At 34.5% G+C, this 23,645-nt stretch overlaps 1 protein-coding gene across 5 annotated transcripts in view; it reads right to left on the bottom strand.

Moving 5' to 3' along the window:
- The window catches only part of TECRL (trans-2,3-enoyl-CoA reductase like), a 148,786-nt gene that overhangs the window by 27,679 nt on the left and 97,462 nt on the right, over positions 1 to 23,645 (bottom strand). For all 5 annotated transcript variants that reach the window (XM_025289998.3, XM_044945838.2, XM_006080572.4 and 2 more), the window contains 4 exons: positions 20,487 to 20,602; positions 15,291 to 15,396; positions 13,970 to 14,042; positions 351 to 394 (listed from right to left, as the gene is read on the bottom strand). In XM_025289998.3, the coding sequence (XP_025145783.1) occupies positions 351 to 394; positions 13,970 to 14,042; positions 15,291 to 15,396; positions 20,487 to 20,602 (339 nt within the window). The remainder of the gene's footprint in view (positions 1 to 350; positions 395 to 13,969; positions 14,043 to 15,290; positions 15,397 to 20,486; positions 20,603 to 23,645) is intronic.

The following is a 23,645-nucleotide window of genomic DNA, read 5'->3' as shown; positions in this document are numbered from 1 at the left end:
TATTTTGATTGATTATCAGGTAGACTTGTAAAACTTTTTGCGCTTAGCAGTTTGTAAGTTGGTAAATGTGAATACAACAGGAAGAATTACTGACTTTAATTTTTTCCCAAATTTTATTGTATTTCAAATAATTCTAATCATCCTTTAAAATGAGTAGAACATTTGGAATAAAAGACTTAGAGACTAATGACTTGATTATGGAAAGCTATTTATTTCATTTAATAGCATTATGTATATGGATAAAAATAAATCATATTTTCTATATGACAAATTCTCAAATGCTGTCTATTTGAATTCATAATAACGCCATGATTAGAGCATGAATAGCAAATAATATAAATAATACATACCAAAAAATTTATAGCAGATACTGCGACTTGCCTGTATCCAAATGCTAGAAAACAGAAAAAGATAACATTCATTTTTGTTATTTACATACTCTAAACATAATTCAGGCAAGGTTTATTGGCTATCACTACCCTCTAAATTAAAAGCACTGTGTGATATGTAATTGAGCTTTTGGAATGATACTTTTGCAATCTGCAGAGATGGTAATATTCTTGCTTTCTACATACACTTTTCTTCTAGTGACCTAATGATATTTAGAATATAAATGTAGTCTATTCATAATTTTTATTATTAAACATTTTAAAAGCAGGTTTGATCTATCCTGTTTATCCCTAATTTTTAATTAATTAATTTAGTTTTATTTTTGGCTGCATTGAGTCCTCTTTCCTGTACACAGGCTTCTCTCTAGCTGTGGTGTGGGGGCTTCTTGTTGAGGTGGCTTCTCTTGTTGCAGAGCACAGGCTCTAGGCACAGTGGCCTCAGCAGTGGTGGCTTCAGGGCTCTAGAGCACAGGATCAGTCATTGTGATGCACAGGTTTTGTTGCTTTGCACCATGTGGGATATTCTCAGACCAAAGATCAACCAGTGTCCCCTGCATTGCAAAATGGATTCTTAACCACTAGACCACTTGGGAAGCCATGTTTTTGTCAGTGTAAGTTTGTCAGTGTAAAAGCACATTAGTATGATCTAGTGTGTAAATGAAATCAATAATATCTCTTTTTAATGTTCAACAATAAAAAGAAAAAGATAATAATAATTTTTCATGTCAATGTATGGCAAAAACCACTACAATATTATAAAGTAATTAGCCTCCAATTAAAATAAATTAAATTAAAAAATAATAATTTTTATTTTTGCATTGATGTTTTGCAACAGACAGTATTTTAAGTGTTTTAAATATTTTCAACATGAAAACAAATACATGGAGCAAATACTATTTTTCTCATCATTTGGTAATATATATATATATACATATATATACTTTACATAATTTGTCAAATCTTGAAGAGTAATGGACAAAATGGAATTTGAAGCAGAGTTCTAAATTCACCTTGTTTATAGTAGAGAAGTTTGAATATAGAAAATAATGAAAATGGAGTTTTCTAATAAACTCATTATCTATATTAATAGTTGCATTTCTTCTAGTTTTATGTATTGGGCTGGCCAAAAAAATCCAATCATGTTGTCCTGTAACATCTTATGGAAAAATTGGAAACTACTTTTTGGGCAACCCAATAAATTGTGTTTATTTTTGTAAACACATCTTCAAATTACACATTAGTGTAATTACTCATTTTGAATCTTGGATTTTTTAACATAAGAATATATTTAAAGTATTTTCTGATATTATAAACATTCATTGTCAAAGGTATGATAGAAATTACATCATATTGTATAATGTAGTTCAGAGAAGGCAATGGCACCCCACTCCAGTACTCTTGCCTGGAAAATCCCATGGACGGAGGAGCCTGGTAGGCTGCAGTCCATGGGGTCGCTAGGAGTCGGACACGACTGAGCGACTTCACTTTGGCTTTTCACTTTCATGCATTGGAGGAGGAAATGGCAACCCACTCCAGTGTTCTTGCCTGGAGAATCCCATGGGCAGAGGAGCCTGGTGGGCTGCCGTCCATGGGGTCGCACAGAGTCGGACACGACTGAAGCGACTTAGCAGCAGCAGTATAATGTAGTTCATAAAATTTAATGTGAATATTATATATTTATTAATATAATTATATTAAATATATTCTAAATATTACATAGGAGGATCTATGCAATATTTAATTTAAGAGCTAAAAGGAGGGATTTGTTGTAATCAGGAAGATCAGGGAGGACTTTGAATACATAACCGAACTTTTATCTAAAAAGTGAATAGATGTTAATACATGGAAGAGAGGGGTTCAGAACCATTCATGCATCAAGACTGTGAAGATATGCTTTGTTTTCATTTTTAGTGAGAATAAATAATGACATGATAAAAAGGTATTGGACCAAAGAGTGTAATTTTAAAGTATTTTATATTTATTTCCCCAAATAAGTTGTAGATAAGATAATTTGAAACAAGCTTTCTAGAAAAAATATTAGATACCATTAAAATTGTCTATAATGTTTTTATAATTTGTATAATATTTCACATATAGATTGACAAAATATAGGTCATTTTTTCTTGAGTGCTTTTGAGACTAAACATTTTTATATATTAAACTTCCTGTACATATGCATTCTGGTTAGTAGTTAATAGAATGTTCTTGCCACTGGGCAGTTCAAATATGGTAATATATTTTTCTTATTTATTTCAAGTATTGTTCAAGTATGTAAAATGATCTTCCTAATGGTATATGTGTTGGAAATACATACCTATAGATTGCTTTTCATTTGTTAATGTGTGTAAATGTGTAGATGCTATTTATTTTATGCAGTCAAATCTATTGAGAATAAGGCTATAAAATGTGGAACTATTTGTACAGAGAATGTAGAAAGAAGTGAAAAAAAATTGATACAATGGGCAAGGAACAATTATTTAAATTATAAAAACATAAAAATAACAGAAAATTTTAATAATCATGTATGTAGTAAATAAAAAAATATCCTGAATTAAACACTTGAGTATGCATTGGGTTGGTCAAAAAGTTCCTTCACATTTTTAAGTTAAAAATAAAAGACACATTTTTCATTTTCACCAAGAACTATATTGAACATCCCATTCACCATTTTGTTTCGCTACCTTCTGCTATTTTTCAAGAAACTTCATAATCCCATTTTCTCAAACCTTTTCATTTTCTTGAGCAAAGAACTATCCCAGGTGCCTTTTACAGCCTTACAGGGAATAGAATTTTTTCCCTTAAGATAATTCTGTAAAGATCAAAATAAATGGACACCCAGAGTTGCAACGTCTGGTGAATTCGGCAGATGTAAAGCTTTAACAGTTTTCGCCTAGTCATCAAAGAAACACGCAGTCTTATGTTATCCTGATGGAAGATTACACATTTTCTACTGACTAATTCCAGACACTTTTCGTCAAGTGCTGCTTTCAGTTGGTCTAATTGGGAAGAATACTTTTTAGAATTAATCATTTGATTTTTCAGAAGGAGTTCATAATAGAACTTTTCAATCCCACCATATACACGGCATCACATCCTTTGGATGAAGACCGATCTTTGGTGTGGTTGGTGGTGGTTCCTTTCACTTGCCACATAGTCACTTCTGTACTACATGATTGCAAAGTATCCAGATTTCATTGCCTGTCACAATTTGTTTTAAAAATGGAATGTTTCTCTATATGTTTAAATAAAGAATCACGTGGAAATGTAGTCAAGAGATTTTTTTTCCCCTTAACTTATATAGAATACAAACACCAAAATGATTAACATTAACCAAGTCGGTGCAAATGATTTTTGGCACTTTATTTGAATAAATTGAATGTATCAGCTATCTCCCATTGATTTTTTCAGTTAGTGTCTCAATTTGATGACTATCAACTGCAACTGGTCTACCCAACCATGGTGCATCATCCAGCAAGAAATCTTCAGTACAAAACTTTGCAAACCACTTCTGACACATTTGATCAGTCACAGTACCTTCTATATACATGGTGTAAATCAATTTTTGTGTTTCAGTTATATTTTTACCTTTCTTGAAATAATAACACAAAAGGTGCCAAAAATGTTGCATTTTATGTTCCATCTTCAATATTAAAAGGCTACATAAAAATTCACCAATTTCTATAAGTAATTTTTTTTAAACTGCACACTGTAATGACAGCTGTCATAATAAAATGTAACAGAATTGTTTTGAATAAAGTTAAAGACAATTAAGCAGACTACAGATATCTTATGGGAAAAAATAAATGAACTTTTTGGCCAGCCTAATGTCAAAAGACGGAGAAGGCAATGGCACCCCACTCCAGTACTCTTGCCTGGAAAATCCATGGACAGAGGAGCCTGGTAGGCTGCAGTCTATGGGGTCGCTAAGAGTCGGACACGACTGAGTGACTTCACTTTCACTTTTCTCTTTCATGCATTGGAGAAGGAAATGGCAACCCACTCCATTGTTCTTGCCTGGAGAATCCCAGGGATGGGGGAGCCTGGTGGGCTGCCGTCTATGGGGTCGCTTCAGTCGTGTCCGACTCTGTGCAACCCCATAGACGGCAGCCCACCGGGCTCCCCCGTCCCTGGAATTCTCCAGTCAAGAACACTGGAGTGGGTTGCCATTTCCTTCTCCAATAGCATAGCATAGCAATGTCGAAAGAACATATATAAAGTGAAAGCACAGAAAAATATGATGAAAAAATTAGACACACATAAAAATACAATCATTGTTTCTTTCATTTTTATAATTGTGAGGTTAAACGAAAGATTACATTATATTATATGCATTCAGGTGTTAAAGAAAATTTACAATGGAAATAATACAGAAATTGGCTCAAATCTTCTGCAACTCTTAAGTATCTGAACTTAATACAGCATGCAGTTTGATTACAGTTTTTTAATCTAAAATAACTTTTAACTTGTTTAATTAGTATGCTTGTTTATTTTCATTAAATACAATTATTTAATAAGATTCTAAATACTTGGCTGAAAAAGTTTTTATATGTATCTTTACTCTTTTTGTCATAGTCTTTTCTATAATGTTAGTATTTTTGCTTTTAGATTAAATGCTGATTTAGGAATGGATTTTTAAGTATCTAGTTTTAAAATTATTGTTTAAAAAATTTTTGTGTTTGTCTATGTTTTCAGATTTAGTTCATCTCATTCAAAGATAATGTAGTTTGTATCACCTTTTTTTGTTTTCAGATTCCACATATAAGCCTATTTACAAAGCAGAAATAGAATCGCAGAGTAAAAAACATAATTATGGTTACAAAAGGGCAAAGTGGGGGAGGGACAAATTGGGAGACTGATATTAATATATACACAACTCAGCTGATAAAGAATCTTCCTGCAGTACAGAAAACACCAATTTAATTCCTGGGTCAGGAAGATCTGCTGTAGAAAGGATAGGCTATCCACTCCAATATTCTTGGGCTTCCCTGGTGGTTTAGATAGTAAAGAATCCACCTTCAATGCGGGAGACCTGGATTTGACCCATAGGTTAGGAAGATCTGGAGAAGGGAACGGCTACTCACTCCAGAACCTTGCCTGGAGAATTCCATGGAGAGGAGCCTAGCAGGCTACAGTCTATGGGGTCCCTAGGAGTGACTTTCACTTTATTTCATGTATAAAATAGGGGCTTCCCTAGTGGCTCAAAGGTAAAGAATCTGCCTGCAATGAAGGAAACCCAGGTTTGATCCCTGGGTTTGGGAAGATACCCTGGAGGAGGGCATGGCAACCCACTCCAGTATTCTTGCCTGGAAAGTTCCATGGACAGAGGATCCTGGAGTATTACAATCCATAGGGTCACACAAAGTCTAACACAACTGAAGCGACTAAGCAACAGCAGAATATATAAAAGAGATAATAAGAACCTCCTGTATAGCACAGGAAATCCTATTCAATATACTGTAATGACATTTATAGGAATAGAATCTGAAAAGGAGTGGATATATGTATAACTGATTCGATTTGCCTTATAGCAGAAACTAACACAATGTTGCAAATCACTATACTCCAATAAATAATAAATTAAAAAAAAAAAAAGATAGTGTAGAGTAGTCCTACTTTGGAGGAATAGCATTGAATTTTCCCTGTGGCTCAGTTGGTAGAGAATCTGTCTGCAATGCGGGAGACTTGGGTTAGATCCCTGGGTTGGGAAGATCCCCTGGAGAAGGAAAAGGCTAACTACTCCAATAATCTGGCCTGGAGAATTCCATTGACTGTGTAGTTCATGGGATTGCAAAGAGTTAGATAGGACTGAACAACTTTTTCATTAATTTCATTGTCAATATAAAATCAAAAAGTTTAACCTTAAGTTCTAAGCAAGCATTATAAAAGGGAAAGAATCCATTGTGTATATGTACCACAGCTTTCTTATCCACTCATCTGCTGATGGATTCATGTTGATGTATGGCAAAACCAATACAATATTGTAAAGTAATTAACCTCCAATTAAAATAAATTTAAAAAAAGGGAAAGAATCACTCTTTAAAAATCATTGGCAGAGATAATGAATGCAGGGCAGATCTTTTTGTAGATTAAAGCAGAAAAGTAAAATTCTGAGGAAAAAATTAAATGTAACAAATGTCATAATCATATGACAAAGTTAGATCTGCTGGATCCCATTATTAGGCTTCCACTCCACTAAGTCACTTCAGTCGTGTCTGACTCTGTGTGACCCCATAGACAGCAGCCCACCAGGCTCCCCTGTCCCTGGGATTCTCCAGGCAAGAACACTGGAGTGGGTTGCCATTTCCTTCTCCAATGCATCAAGGTGAAAAGTGAAAGTGAAGTCGCTCAGTTGTGTCTGACTCGTAGCGACCCCATGGACCACAGCCCACCAGGCTCCTCCGTCCATGGGATTTTCCAGGCAGGAGTAATGGAGTGGGGTGCCATTGCCTTCTCCATATTAGGCTTCAATGTGAGCTAATTATCCTAGGCCCACACCAATATTGTTACAGACTTAATGGTGCCCCCTAATAGTTAGATGTTATAGCCATAAATTTCAATATAATGGTATTTAGAGATTCCCTGATACATCAGTTGGTAAAGAATCCTCCTGCAATGCAGAAGACCCCAGTTCAATTGCTGTGTGAGGGGATCTGCTGGCGAAGGGATAGGCTACCCATTCTAGTATTCTTGGGCTACCCTTGTGACTCAGCTGGTAAAGAATCCACCTGCAATGTGGGAGACGTGAGTTTGATCCCTGAGTTGGAAGATCCCCTGGATAAGGGAAAGGCTACTCACTCCAGTATTCTGGCCTGGAGAATTCCATGGATATGAGCTAATTATCATAGGGAGCCCACTATTGCTATAGGTTTAATGGTGTCCCCTAATAGTTAGATGTTGAAACAATAAGTTTTAATAAAATTGTATTTAGAGATGGAACTTTGGGGAATTAAGTTTAGATGAGGTCATGAGGTTATGGCCCTTGTGATGGGACTAGTATCTTTGAGAAATGCCAAAAAGCTTGCTTTTGCTCTTCACCATGTGAGCAGTCAGTGATAAGGGAGGCATAAAGAGAGTCCCCACTAGAGAACCCCACTTGCCAACACCTTGATCTTGGACTTTCCAGGCTGAATATTTGTGAGAAATAATTCCTTTGGATTAAGCCAATCTGTGGTATTCTGTTAGAGCTATCAGTGCATACTGAGAAGTGATCAATTTAAGAAATTTAAGGTTTTTCTCAGTTCAGTTCAGACGCTCAGTCATGTCTGACACTATGTGACTTCATGGAATGTAGCACCCCAGGCTTCCCTGTCCATCACCAACTCCCAGCGCTTGCTCAAACTCATGTCCATCTAGTCAGTGATGCCATCCTACCATCTCATCCTCTGTCATCCCCTTCTCCTTCTATCAATCTTTCCCAGCATCAGGGTCTTTTCCAATGAGTCAGCTCTTCATATCGGGTGGCCAAAGGATTGGAGTTTCAGCTTCAGCATCAGTCCTTCCAAAGAATATTCAGGACTGATTTCCTTTAGGATGGACTGGTTGGATCTCATTGCAGTCCAAGAACCTCTCAAGAGTCTTCACCAACACCAGTTCTAAAGCATCAATTCTTCAGCTTTCTTTACACTCCAACCCTCACATCCATACATGACTACTGGAAAAAACATATCTTTGACTAGACAGATCTTGTTGGCAAAGTAATGTCTCCACTTTTTAATATGTTGTTTAAGTTCCTCATTTTCTTCCAAGGTGCAAGTGTTCTTTAATATCATGGCTGTAACCACCATCTGCAGTGATTTTGGAACCCAAGAAAATAAAATCTGTCACTGTTTCCATTCTTTTCCCATCTGTTTGCCATGAATGATGTGACCAGATGCGATGATCTTAGTTGTTTGAATGTTGAGTTTCATACCAGCTATTTCACTCTCCTCTTTCACTTTTATAAAGAACTCTTTAGTTCTTCTTCACTCTCTTCCATAAGGTGGTGTCCTCTCCATATCTGAGGTTACTGATATTTCAAATCCTGGCAATCTTGATGTGAGTTTGTGCTTCAGCCAGCCTGGCATTTCTCATGATGTACTCTCTAAGTTAAATAAGCAGGGTGACAATATACAGCTTTGACATATTCTTTTCCCAATTTGGAACCACTCCATTGTTCCATGTCCAGTTCTAACTGTTGCTTCTTGACCTGCGTACAGATTTCTCAAGAAGCAGGTCACGTTGTCTGGTATTCCCATCTCTTTAAGAATTTTCCACAGTTTGCTGTGATCCACACAGTCAAATGCTTTAGCATAGTCAATAAAGCAGAAGTATATGTTTTTATGGAACTCTCTTTCTTTTTCTATGATCCAATGAATGTTCACAATTTGATCTCTAGTTCCTTTGCATTTTCTAGATCTAGCTTGAACATCTGGAAGTTCTCAGTTCATGTACTGTTGAAGTCTGGCTTGGAAAAAAATTAGTATTACTTTGCTAGCATGTGAATGAGTGCAATTGTGAGGTAGTTTGAATATTCTTTACATTGCCTTTCTTTGGAATTAGAATGAAAACTGACCTTCCCAGTCCTGTGGTCATGGCTGAGTTTTCTAAATTTGCTGGCAAATTAAGTGTACCACTTTCACAGCATCATCTTTTAGGATTTGAAATAGTTCAGCTGAAATTGCATCACTTCCACTAGCTTTATTCGTAGTGATTTTACTAAGGCCCACTTGACTTCAGACTCCATGATGTCTGGCTCTAGGTTCATGATCATACCATCATGGTTGTCTGGGTCATAAAGATATATTCTGTATAATTCTTCTGTGTATTCTTGCCACCTTTACTTGATATCTTCTGCTTCTCTTAGGCCCATACCATTTCTGTCCTTTACTGAGCCCATCTTTGCATGAAATGTTCCTTTGGTATCTCTAATTTTCTTGAAGAGATCTCTAGTCTGTTTCCTGTTCTGTTTTTTCCTCTATTTGTTTGCATTTATCACTGAGGAAGGCTTTCTTATCTCTCCTTACTATTCTTTGGAACTCTGCATTCAAATGGGTATATCTTCCTTTTCTCCTTTGCCTCTCACTTCTCTTCTTTTCTCAGCTATTTGTAAGGCCTCCTCAGACAACCATTTTGCATTTCTTTTTCTTGGGGATAGTCTTGATCCCTGCCTCCTATACAGTGTCATGAACCTCTGTCCATAGCTCTTCAGGCACTCTGTATATCAGATCTAATCCCTTGAATCTATTTCTCACTTCCACTGTATTATCATAAGGGATTTGATTTAGGTCATACCTGAATAGTCTAGTGGTTTTCCCTACTTTCTTCAATTTAAGTCTGAATTTGGCAATAAGGATTTCATGATCTGAGCCACAGATCATGAAAGCCACAGTTCCCTTGTCTTGTTTTTGCTGTCTGTATAGAGCCTCTCCATCTTTGGCTGCAAAGAATATAATCAGTCTAACTTCATTATTGACCATCTGGTGATGTCCATGTGTAGAATCATCTCTTGCTGTTGGAAAAGGGTGTTTGCTATGAACAGTACGTTCTGTTGGCAAAACTGTTAGCCTTGGCCCTGCCAAACTTGCCTGTTGCTTCAGGTATGTCTTGACTTCCTGCTTTTGCATTCCAGTCCCCTGTGATGAAAGGGACATCTTTTTTTTGGTGTTCATTCTGGAAAGTCTCATTGGTCCTCATAGAACCGTTTAACTTCAGCTTTTTCAGCATTAGTGGTTGAGGCATAGACTTGGATTACTGTGATTTTGAATGGTTTGCCTTGGAATTGAACAGAGATCATTCTGTCATTTTTGAGATTATACCCAAGTACTGGATTTAGGACTATTTTGTTGACTATAAGTGCTACTCCATTTCTTCTAAGGGATTCTTGCCCACAGTAGTAAATAGAATCATCATTTGAGTTAAATTCACCCATTCTAGTCCATTTTAGTTCACTGATTCCTAAGATGTGGATGTTCACTCTTGCTATCTCCTGTTTGACCCTTCCAATTTGCCTTGATTCATGGACCTAACATTCCAGGTTCCTATGCAATATTGATCTTTACAGCATCAGATTTTACTTTCATCACCAGTCACCTCAATAACTAGGTGTTGTGTTCACTTTGGCTCTGTCTCATCATTGTTTTTTGAGTTATTTCTCCACTCTTCTCTAGTAGCATATTGGGCACCTACCGACATAGCGAGTTCATCTTTCAGTGTCATATATTTTTGCTTTAAGCTTCTCCTACTTAGATCAAAATTTAAGATCAAGTTGATGTGATTTTTTTTTTTTTCCAGAAAATGTCTATCCAGAATATATTGGTTTGGCCTACTAAGGGCTGACTAGCCTTTTACTCAGATTACTTCTTTCTGTGCCAAAGTGCCGATTCTGTTCCAGTTATTTGCTGGTTGTGAGTGAACTGAATAAGGGATGTGCAGTACCAACCACTGTCAGATGTCACTGACCATGATGTGCATCTGTTAGTTATAGAGTGATATGTAGACTGAGAGCTAGCTGCAAAGGTTGTACTTTGTGTCACTGCAATTCTCATGTGTGGTAACTGAAACCTGAAGTGTGGATTTAGGGGCTGGTATTATTTAACTGAACTATAAGAACTGAAATACATGCATATCAGAGCCATGCAAAGCCTGAGGTGCCTATACATGATATTCACTCTCCACTTGGCACAGTTATTGTAATGCTCCATATATCTTCACAGAATTGGAATCCTACTTACATCATATTTATTGTAAAGTCTTAAGCATGGTAAAATTAAGCTTTTAGCATCTTAGTTTCCTGATATATAATGGGGATTATTAACAGTTACATAATGATATTTTTCTCATTTAATTTTTTTTGTACTTTTAAATTGGAGGATAGTTTACAATGTTATGTTGGTTTATGCCATACATCACTGTGAATCAGCCATAATTATATATATATATATATATATATATATATACTCCCTTTCCTCTTGATTCTACATAACCCTCAAATGTTGTTTCTAATTCCAAAACAAATACCAATTTTACAGTTCTTGCCAAATAATACATTTTCCATAATTATTTTGCACATATTAAGCACTGCTGCTGCTGCTGCTAAGTCGCTTCAGTCGTGTCCGACTCTGTGCGACCCCTGAGACGGCAGCCCACCAGGCTCCCCCATCCCTGGGATTCTCCAGGCAAGAATACTGGAGTGGGTTGCCATTTCCTTCTCCAATGCATGAAAGTGAAAAGTGAAAAGTGAAAAATGAAGTCGCTCAGTCGTCTCCGACTCTGAGCGACCCCATAGACTGCAGCCTACGAGGCTCCTCCATCCATGGGATTTTCCAGGCAAGAATACTGGAGTGGGGTGCCATTGCCTTCTCCAAATATTAAGCACAGTTAACCTCTATTATTTTGCATCATATATATGAATGCAGCAATTTTCAGAGGCTCCTTTTCTTAAATATCATGAATCAAAAATATCTTTATTTTTTTTCTGTTCATGTTCTAAAGTTGGAAAGTACATTTTCAGATAAAATATTTTAAAATATCAGAGTTTTGTGAGATCAAGATCGGGGAATTTTTTTCCTTTCATATTCATAGTTCATTGGTTAGTATTTTGTTGTTCAGTCGCTCAGTCATATCCAGTTCTTTGTGACCCCATGGGCTGCAGCACACCAGGCCTCCCTGTCCTTCACCATCTCCTGGAGCCTGCTCAAACTCATGTCCATTCAGTCAGAGATGCCATCCAACAATCTCATCCTCTGTCATCCCCTTTCTGCCTTCAATCTTTCCCAGCATCAGGATCTTTTCTGATTAGTCAGCTCTTTGCATCAAGTGCTCAAAGTATTGGAGCTTCAGCTTCATCATTAGTCCTTTCAATGAATATTCAGGGTTGTTTTCCTCTAGGATTGACTAGTTTGATCTCCTTGCTGTTCAAGGGACTCTCAAGAGTCTTCTTCAACACCACAGTTCAAAAGCATCAATTTTTCAGCACTCAGCCTTCTTTATGGTATGACTCTCACATCCACACATGAACTACTGGGAAAACCATAGCCTTGACTAGATGGACCTTTGTCACCAAAATAATATTTCTGCTTTTTAAATGCTCTGGGTTTCTCATAGGCTTTCTTCCAAGGAGCAAGAGTCTTTTAATTTCATAGCTGCAGTTACCAATGACAGTGATTTTGGAACCCAAGAAAATAAAGTCTGTCACTGTTTTCATTGTTTCCCCAAGTATTTGCCTTAAAGAAATGGGACCGGTGCCATGAGCTTAGTTTTTTGAATGTTGAGTTTTATGCTAGCTTTTTCACTTTCCTCTTTCACTTTTATGAAGAGGCTTTTTACTTCCTTTTTGCCATGCGGGTGGTGTCATCTGCATATCTGAGGTTATTGATATTTTAAATCCTGGCAATCTTGATTCCAGTTTGTGCTTCATCCAGCCTGGCATTTTGCATAATGTACACTGCATAGAAGTTAAATAAGCAGGGTGAAAATATACAGCCTTGACATACTCCTTTCTCAATTTTGAACCAGTCAAATGTTACATGTCCAGTTCTAATGGTTGCTTCTTGACCTGCGTACAGAATTCTCAGGAGGCAGATGAGTTGGTCTGGTATTCCCATCTCTTTACAGAGAGTTAAAATTCTGAACACTGAAATCATTTGCTCTGATGGCTGAAGTAGATTTGCTGAATTTTGACAAAAACTCTGAATAATGTAATTCTCTGTGTCACTACTTCAAGTAAGGATATTAATTTAACATCTTTAAGGTTATCTTGTTTTATAAAATCTAAAATAAAGCTTGAATACATAATTTATATTCATTTATTTTCAAACTTAAAAGGTAGAAATTGACCACAAAAAACTCTGAATTAAGTGTGAAACATCACATATAATACTATGTGTATTATAATACATAATATATAATACTATATGTATTATAATACATAAATAATATATAATACAAAGGCTCTGCTATGAGTGCCTTTTGGACTGCAAGAAAAGATGAGGAAAGGTCCACTGAAGATTAAAAAAAATGGAATTCTTTGATCATGACATGTATGTCTCCCCCAAGAAGAGGAAATAAGGATTTAGGTTTTGTTACAGTGTGCATTGCACTAAATTGATTCATCTGCATCAAGGGATAAACATTTAATAAAGTTATAGGAAGGAATATGTCACAAGGGGAAACAAAAAGCCTTATTTTTCTTTTTGAATTATATATATATATTTTTTGAATTATATTTTTTAAAAATAACAATTATTTATTTAAAAACTCCTGACAGTTTATTGTACATAATTATGTGATTATGTGGAATTTTTTTTTCATCTTTACCTTTTCATTTTACTATCTATCATTTTTGAGATTTATAATCAAGTTATATTTTTGCTACAGTTTCTATGGAGAGAAAATAAATCAAAATATGTCAGTCAAATTTGATATTCTAATCCTACATAAAAATTTAATGGAGTATGTGTGAAAGCAATTTAAAATTGATATTTTTTCATTATTTTCTTATTCCTTTATGTGTGCCATGTCATGCATCATTTCTATGTACTTTAGAACAGAGTTTTGATGTTGGCAATTTAGCATGGGGATAGTTAAGAAGAAATTCTACATACATGGTGGTGTATACCGTGGATGATTAATGTAGTAGGCGATCCAAGAAGTGAATCCCCAATAAAAGGCACAACTCTACAAATAAAGCAAAATAAAAGTTAAGGAATATATATATATATACATAACATCATTTGAATCCACCCCATATATTAGTATTCCACATCACAATATTTTGGTATAAAAAGGTTATAAATTTTCTAAGCTTGATAACTGGAATGCTTCTTCATCCAGTCAAGTAGCTAACATCTTAAAAGCACCTATCTGATATCATTAAGAAAATGCATTTCTTTGCTCAACCCTTGTTAATAGAAATGAGTATTTAGAATATAGAGAAATGTAAAAATGTATTTTAGGAAGATTTTTCAAGAATAGCTTTTGTCTGTCAAGTAATAAATAGGAGGGAAGTAATAAAAATAATAAATTAATCTATTAGATAAGATTTACCAATAGTCATATCCCCAAAGTAAATGAATAATAGCATGAATTACCTAATGTTTCTTGACTGATTATGAAGAGAAATGGACTAGTTTGGGTTTACTAGGTTATGATGCTGATCTAATACTAATGTGATGAATGTTAATACCTTCTTTCAAAAGCAAAGCTAGTCTAAATGTTTTTTTGAGGTTTCTAAGACTTCAAGAGTTTACTGCTTCATTTTAGTGACAAAAATAGAACAGCTTCCTCTTCAAAAATTTTAGAAAGTAAATATTTGCTAAAATCCAGGAAGCTCTTAAAGATATAATTCATTTTGAAACCAAATTTTAAATAGGAAAATAAAATAAATTTAAATTGGAAAATTGAGTTATACCATATTGTCTAATGTACATTTCCATCTCAATATTACACAATGTTTTCTGCTTTCTTGATAATCATTTGATGGTTAATAGCATTTATATTCATCATTTTTGGGGACAGCAAAGATCCTGTCATTACACTGACAACAACCACAAATAGAGGATACAGCATCATCATTTTAGTCATACAAATTTATATTTATTAGAGGGTTTATTTTTCAGATTCTTCCTCTTCAAGTGGTACTTAGTCTGAATTCAGTGCTAAGTACTTTCAAAATTAAAGGTGCCTAAAAGTACCTTGTAACATAAGGTCATGGCAAATATTTTATGTAATATTATTTGTTGGGGTCAGCTCTGATGAACCAGATCCCTCACAAAATGACATTTCAGCAGTTTAAGATATGCTGATACACCTGAACAGAAAAATCTAAGCTTGAGAGAAATAAGCATGATTAAATGATGATGCAGATGATCCTATACATAAAATTTATCAAAAACAATTAAAATTACAAAACATATCAGTGCCCACCGTTAGCAAATTTTTCAAAGATGTATGTCCTGAAGAAACCTTGTGAACAAATAAGGTTTCCAAAAGGTATCGGATATAGTGTATACAATGACAGAAGCAGGCCAAGCTAGAAGGAAATAAAACACAAACCCATTAAATTCCTTTCCAAAAATTTGGATCACCTTATGGATAAGATATTTTCATTTTTTTTTTTTTAGTTTTCTATTACTTTCCTTTTTATTTTTGAATATAAATCTTTTAAAGTTAATTTTATTATAGTTAATTTACAATGCTGTTAGTTTCTGCTTTTCAACAAAGTGAATCAGTTACACATATCCACTATTTTTAAAATTATATTCCCATATAGATTATTACAGAATATTGAGTATAGAGTTTCCTGTGCTATATAGTAGGTTCTTACTCATTATCTGTGCTATATTTAGTAGTGTACATCAATCACAGTGTCCCAATTCATCTTTTCCCCACCTTTCCCTTTTGGTAACTATAAGCTTGTCTTCTACATCTATGAGTTTATTTTTGTTTAGTAAATAGCTTCATCTATATTAATATAGTGTAACTTTCTCTTTATCAAGAAATACTGGTTTTGATAACTAAAACACAAATTTTAGTTTTCATATTTTTATTTTATTTATTCTAGAAAATTTCTAAATTTAATAATAAAAGTACTGTTACAACAGTTTCTTTAAATTTACTTCTGATGATGCTCAAGATATTTTATAGTATCAGTCATAAACAGTATGTTCACATCTTTCTGAGGAATATATATATATATAAAGTACTTATAAATGTGATCATATGAAAATGGCTTAAATTTGAAGCAGAAAATTTACAACCTACTTAGAATGCATTTGACATGTGATAATATTCAAAATAGCTTTTCATTGCCTGGTTGTCCTTTAACAATTATCACAGATTGAAAAAGTTTGAATTTCACTTCCTATGGATTCAATGCAGCTTTTTTTTAGTTTGTTTTCTTGCCTAACATATTGCAATATTTTGTGTCTCTTTATGTAATTTGTTTTTGTTGCTTTTCTAACCCATCACCTCTTCTTGTCATTTGTATAATTAATATATAAAAAGTGAATGTCAAATACAGTTTACAGATGTATATTTCCTTGTTTACACTTAAAATATATTTCCATTAAAATATGCATCTATTTTATTATGAATAAACATATAAAATTTCAAAACTATTATTGCTATTCAAGAAAATCAATATTTATCAAAGATCATATATTAAACCAATAAATGTTAAGCACAAAAATCAGCATTTCACCTACAACATGTAAAATCAAACACTGAATCTACACTATATGTTTATAAAACCACAATGAATTGATGATTTCTGGTACTAATGAGTGACTTTGGGACAAACAGATAAACAACAAGCAACATACCTAAATCATTAGTTAATATATCATTGTTCATTAATTCATAAAAATAAAACTGCACCTGTTATGGGAGAGATGTTCTACATGGTGTATAGATCTATGAACAATAGGCAAATTCTGAAAGAAGTGAGAGAGTACTCTGTATGTATTTGGGGGCAAAGCTTTCTAGACAGTAACAGAAACAAAAGCAAAAGTTCTGATATAGGAAGTTGTCTGTGGGTTCAAGGGACTGACAAAATCAGTATCTCTCATAACTAGCTGGTTCAGTTGTAGAAGTATTTGTATAAACACCTGAGAAATAGAATTTTACATTTTGTAAGAAAGCAGAAAAATTATCTTTTGCCCAACAATGAAGCAGAGCACTGAATGAGAAATTTTAGTTTAAGCTATGATTAAGTTAGTCTACTTATTTAATTTTTATTATACCATTAGGGCATAGAGATTAGCATAGCAGATAGCAATGGTTTAATAGTTGGATATACACCACTTTGTACATTATTGATAACTCACCAAGTTTGATTTCATTTCAAAATATTTATGTTTGAAAAAGTGAAAGTCACTCAGCCCTGTCCAATTCATTTGAGACCCATGGACTATACAGTCCATGGAATTCTCCAGGCCAGAATACTGGAGTGGGTAGCCATTCTCTTCTCCAGGGGATCTTCACAACCCAGGAATCAAACCCAGGACTCCTGCATTGCAGGTGGATTGTTTACCAGCTGAGCCACCAGGGAAGCCCTAATTATAGTTGACTTCCATTCAAACATAAAATCTTTCTTTTCTAGTGCTAAACTAATAGAACATCCATAAGTAGGTTTGGATCCATTTCTTTTTTCCAGTTGTAATATTTGAAGATTTCTTATGTTTTATCAACTAAGTTTCAAGATATGAGGACTGTTAAAAAGAAACTTTATAAAGTTGCAAGGCAGTCATTGTATTAGGTTTTTTTAGAGGAAGAATATGAAGGCAATATTCAGATAAAAGTTTGTCAGTGTAAAAGATTTTGCTAACAGTGGATACTGAATTGCAGAAGGCACAGTGTAAGAATTCCAGGAATTGAGGGAAGTTCAGTAAAAGCAACAAATAGAAGGTTTTAGAGCATATTTAAATGGAGTATGAGATATGAGGGATGATCTGAATGTGGGGAGTTCATAAGGTCAGAGACCTAAACAAGGACAAAGTATCCAAATATCAAAAGCTGTTTTGTTGTTTTTTTGTTTGTTTGTTTTGTGTTTGTATTTAAGGCAGATATTCAAACTGTGGATACTGAGCACAGGAAAGTTTTCTCTGGCTACTTTTTCATCCCTGATGTTGCAGTTAAAGCCTTAAGGAGATGCACATAAGGCAAATGTGCATCTAGATCACTAGATCCCTCTGCTGGGAGGGACCATGGCAGTTTTGAGTATGTGTCTGCTCTCTAAAACAGTATTGACTGAATAAAGAACACTTGCATTACATCAAGCCGTGGGCCACCATTTCACTACTTGAGGAGCATAGAGATCATGCTGGAGATCTGTCCTTAGTCCTAGTATGTAGAGTTTTGTAAGAGATTCAAAGAATTTGGGGTCAGTTGAGTCACAAAAGAAGTGGAAACTAGCAGAAAAATGCTCTGTAATATGATTCAAAGTGACTTAGAAGAAGTAACATTGGATTATATGTCAGGTGGATGTGGGGTTTGAAATTTTATCTTTTTAACTTTGAGAAATGACCTGTCCTGAAACTGAATTGCTTTAGAGATCTTGGGATTATTTTATAGACCTCTACTAGACACTTAACTTTCAAAAGTAGTTTGTGTGTATCTACTCTGAATGATTTCATGTAAACTTAACATATTTGTGCTTTAGGAAGAATGTGGCACCCATGCATTTATCACTGAGATGTTACAAAACATGCCATGTTTGTGTTTAAGACTAGCAACCAATTATCAGTCAATTCCTTTGACAATGTTGCCGGGTAAAAAAAGAAAAAGGTCCTCCCTCCATGCTGTGATGTATATCTGGTGCACATTATTATTATATGTCTGATCTAAAAAATGAGGGCAATTACATTCTCCAATAAACTCTCCACCCCAGACTCTTTCTAAATGATTTGGGCATTCTCTTCACTTAAGAAAAAGAAAGACTGACTTTCATGTTACCAAAGGACCTGAACAACTTGTCCTATACTACCTGACCATGATCCCTGAGATCCAACCTTCTCTTGCCTCCTGTACACATGCTCCATACGCTTTCTCTCTGCTCCTACAAAGCATCAAACTTCTATGTACCACAGATAATTTCCATATTAATATTTCTCAGATTTACTAGTTTGGCAATCTCACATACCTTCAGAAAACATAGAAAATATTTAAACATAACTTTCTTTAAAAAGCCCATCTCAGAACACACATCCAGTTCAGGTTCCTTTCTTTTCATACTCTAAAAAGCCCAATGTAAAATAAATTTGTATGTAATTGTTTCATGCCTCTATTCATTCAAAACATTACAATTGCGTGTTTTTTTTTAAAATCATGTAATGTATTATTAACATAAAAGATTGAACATCAAAAGACACTCATTATATAACTTAAATTCATAGAGTGAAAAACACAAATGACTATGTAAATATATAATTTTAAAGTAATAAAATGTATAAAGGGAAATATTTTAGTAGTATATTTCTTATGGAAGGAATAGAAATGCTAACACTGATAAGAAATATTGAGCTTTATGTGAAGTTTGAATAAGAGATAAGAAAGTGAAAGGCCATGAAGAAAGGTTGGAGGAAGAGGGATGGTGTGTGTAGATGCTCTTGTGTGAAAGGGCATGGCAGAAATCAGAACAAGAAGGGTGGGCATTGTGGCTGTAGTACAGAAGTAATAGTGAATGAAAGATTAATTTCATATGGGACATCCAGGAGTCAAGTTTTTCTCTATCATATAGCATCCATACGATCTGAATTTTGCTTCTTAATTCACTTAGAGTTTAGGCATTTGCTCAGATTTCTTTTCCAAAAAAAATAAATTGGTAACTCTACATATCAAAGTAGCATCTTGCATGATTATTCTCTTTCTTTTTAATTTAATATTTGATCTAGGGGACAGACGTAAAGAATCCACCTGCAATGAGAGACCTGGGTTTGATCCCTGGGTTGGGAAGATCCCCTGGAGAAGGGAAAGGCTACCCACTCCACTACTCTGGCCTAGAGAATTCCATGGACTATTAAAGAGTTGGACATGACTGAGCAACTTTCACTTTCACAGAGAAAGAGGTTATTTCCATAGTATGTAAAGAATCATACATTCATATTTGATAAGTGTCTTTGGTCTTTTTTTGTGTTTTATATCAGAGTTAAATTTGATTTTGGCCTTTAATTTATTAAACGTAAATTTTAAAACCTTTTTTTCTTCCAGTTTATTAGTTAAGTTATTGATTATCTATGAAATTGTGCCCATATTTTTAGTATTTATATTCTGAGCCCTATATATGACCTCTAAACTTTGTAACATTAAGCATTTCATTTGCTTGTTGATTGTGATCATAACTAACAGAACTTATCTCCACTCTAAGGTGGAGGTATATACTCTATTATATACTCTTAATATACTCTATTAAGTATATTAAGTAATAGGTACTTTATAAACATATACTCTTAATATACTTTATTAAGTATATTAAGTAATAGATACTTGTTTATAAACTTACAAAATGTATTTCCCTAAAAGTGAATCCATGTTCATTGAGTTTACAATATTTTTTAACATAATATCTGTGTATTAGTTTGTCTACTTCTTAATCTATATGTACCATGTGTATGTATTACTTACTGTACCACTGGGTGACATAATCTTCTAGAGCTCTCTTTCATGTTATATATATACGGGATCCTCAAATAAAAGAGGAGATATATTAGCAGAGGTCCTGTGTATTCAGCCAAAAATACCTGAAAAAAGAAAGTGATTTAGTTTAAACAGTACATTTTATAGCTTCCCTGGTGGCTCAGACAGTAAAGAATCTGCCTGCAATGCAGGAGACCCGGGTTCAATCTCTGGGTCTGGAAGATCCCCTGGAGAGGGGAATGGCAACCCACTCTAGTATTTTTGCCTGGAAAATCCCATGGACAGAGGAGCCTAGTGGATGACAGAATACCTGGGGTCTCAAAGCATTGGACATGACTGAGCTGAGCGACTAACACAGAACCATGATAAAATGTCCCCAGACTTACCCTGCTGTATAAGCTGGTGAAATGGATAGGTGAGCATCTGTTCTCTAAAAACAACTAGACCAAGTGCTGTCACAAATAACAGGAAATCTTCCTTAGAAAAATTAGCCAAGAGTTAAGGTAAAGGACAATTATAAATAGTTAAATAAAAATATTAGACATAAATATAATGATGTCTTCATAAATAGCAAAGATTTTTATTTAATCATATGATTTTTATCATTAAATAAATTCATTTAATCAAATGCATAAGTGCATTTCTCATGTCTTTCCAGCCCCGTACTGAATGAATCTTCTATGTTAAACATCCCTGTCACTAAATGGAATGGGAAATAGCTTTTTGCTGCCATGTCATCTAGAATTCAATCAATTTGAAAGTGAAAGTGTTAGTCGCTCAGTTCTATCTGACTTTTTGAGACTCCATGGACTGTAGCCTACCAGAATCCTCTTTCCGTGGAATTCTCCAGGCTAGAATACTGGAGTGGGTTGCCATTCTCTTCTCCAGGAGATCTTCCTGACCCAGGGATCAAACCCAGGTCTCCCACGTAGCAGGCAGATTCTTTGCCATTGGAACCACCAAGAAAAATCAATTTGACCCTTATTCAAACTGAAATAATTTACTTCTCTCTCCTGGAAATTTCAGATTTTTACTGAGTCTGAGTGAGTAGTTTTAGAGGATTGCTTTCTGAATTCTGGAGCTTCTTTTGGAACTTGTCACAAGTATGACAACCATGTATGTGGAGAGAGATATCCAATCTATAGAGAGACAATCATAAGATTTGGAAAGATAATTGGAAACTAGACCACATGATTTCAAAAAGATTAATTGGCTGATTTTCTGATAGCTTTCTGAATCTGGTGAGTGTCCATCATTTGACTTTGTCTTGATGCTAAAACCAGGTTAAAGTCACATTCTGAAATTTTCAGTCAGAAAAGGGAAAATAATTTCCCTACGAGTTTTCAAAGAGAAAAGCAGAGAAGAGAAAGAAGACAAATATGACAATGATAAATCCAACTGCCACTTCTGTTTTGCTTTGTCTTTGCCAATTTTCATCATTTCTAAGAAAGGAAACTTGAAGCTGTATGTATTTTGCTCAAATATGTAAGTGCGCACATTGATTTTTCAGTGGAAACAGTGTCAGACTTTATTTTGTTGGGCTCCAAAATCACTGCAGATGGTGACTGCAGCCATGAAATTAAAAGACGCTTACTCCTTGGAAGAAAAGTTATCACCAACCGAGACAGCATATTGAAAAGGAGAGACATTATTTTGCCAACAAAGGTCTGTCTAGTCAAGGCTATGGTTTTTCCAGTGGTCATGTATAGATGTGAAAGTTGGACTGTGAAGAAAGCTGAGCACCAAAGAATTGATGCTTTTGAACTGTGGTGTTGGAGAAGACTCTTGAGAGCCCCTTGGACTACAAGGAGATCAACCAGTCCATTCTGAAGGAGATCAGCCCTGGGATTTCTTTGGAAGGAATGATGCTAAAGCTGAAACTCCAGTACTTTGGCCACCTCGTGAGAAGAGTTGACTCATTGGAAAAGACTCTGATGCTGGGAGGGATTGGGAGCAGGAGGAGAAGGGGATGACAGAGGATGAGATGGCTGGATGGCATCACTGACTCGATGGACATGAGTCTGAGTGAACTCTGGGAGTTGGTGATGGACAGGGAGGCCTGGCGTGCTGCCATTCATGGGGTCGCAAAGAGTCAGACACGACTGAGTGACTGAACTGAACTGATGCTTTTATCTCTGTTGACAATTTTGTGGAGCTACATGATTACAGTATATGATATATAGGCACATACATATAATCACATGTATATACATAAACATGTATAAATGTCTATTTATATATGTAACTGTCTTTTTACACATTTTTAAACAATATTTATTATCTCACAAGGTAAGAAATATTTTTAAATGAGGATAAGAACAATGCAATAATTTTATAAATTTATAAATCCAATAAATTCAGTACTAAAGCAACCTTTTAATATATTAATTTATGGCATAAAACATTCCTGATTATTCATATATAAATAAAAATATCTTCTGAATGTCTGATAATAGAATCTAGTTAATACTCTAGACTAATTAGGATGATGATTGTTTTAAAATATTTATTTCAATGTCTCTGACCTAGTCAAGTCAATTTTGAGCAAATTCTATAGTAAGATGTCAGAAATGAAAAACGTTGTAAACAATAGTTAATATGACCAAATATCACTATTTATTAAGTTGATAAACATACTGTCATAAATAGAAAGTTTTTTTTTGGATCAGAGGAAATTAAACTACAATCTTATCTCCATCATCTCTTAAAAAAATTGGAGATCCTGCTATCTTACAGTAATATGTTCTAGGAAACCCAATATTTTATCACAAATATTGTTCATTCTGAAACACTGGGATTAAAAGAATGCCAAAGTATAAAGGGTATATTCTGATTTAAAAGCCCTGGAGGGTAATAAAAAAATAACTTTTGGACTGATTAAACTTAGAAAGTGATCAGAAAATAGATTTATAATTTAAAAAGCAGGATATATAAATGTTAATAAAACAGATTTCTGAAACAGAAATTGCTTTTCTTCTACTAAAAAGAATAACAAAACTAAAGATGAAATAAACATACAAAGGAAATATATACTTAGAGGTATACAGCCTATGCAGATGAATTTACAATGATTAGAAACTCCATCTTAATCCAAAATTTACTGGTGATTTTATTTTCAAAATAAGCAAGTACACTTTCTTTTTTTTT

This window comes from Bubalus bubalis, chromosome 7, assembly GCF_019923935.1.
Source record: "Bubalus bubalis isolate 160015118507 breed Murrah chromosome 7, NDDB_SH_1, whole genome shotgun sequence".
NCBI lineage: Eukaryota > Metazoa > Chordata > Mammalia > Artiodactyla > Bovidae > Bubalus > Bubalus bubalis.
The sequence above is the reverse complement of the archived record's forward strand: the minus strand, read 5'-3'. Positions and strand labels throughout refer to the sequence as shown.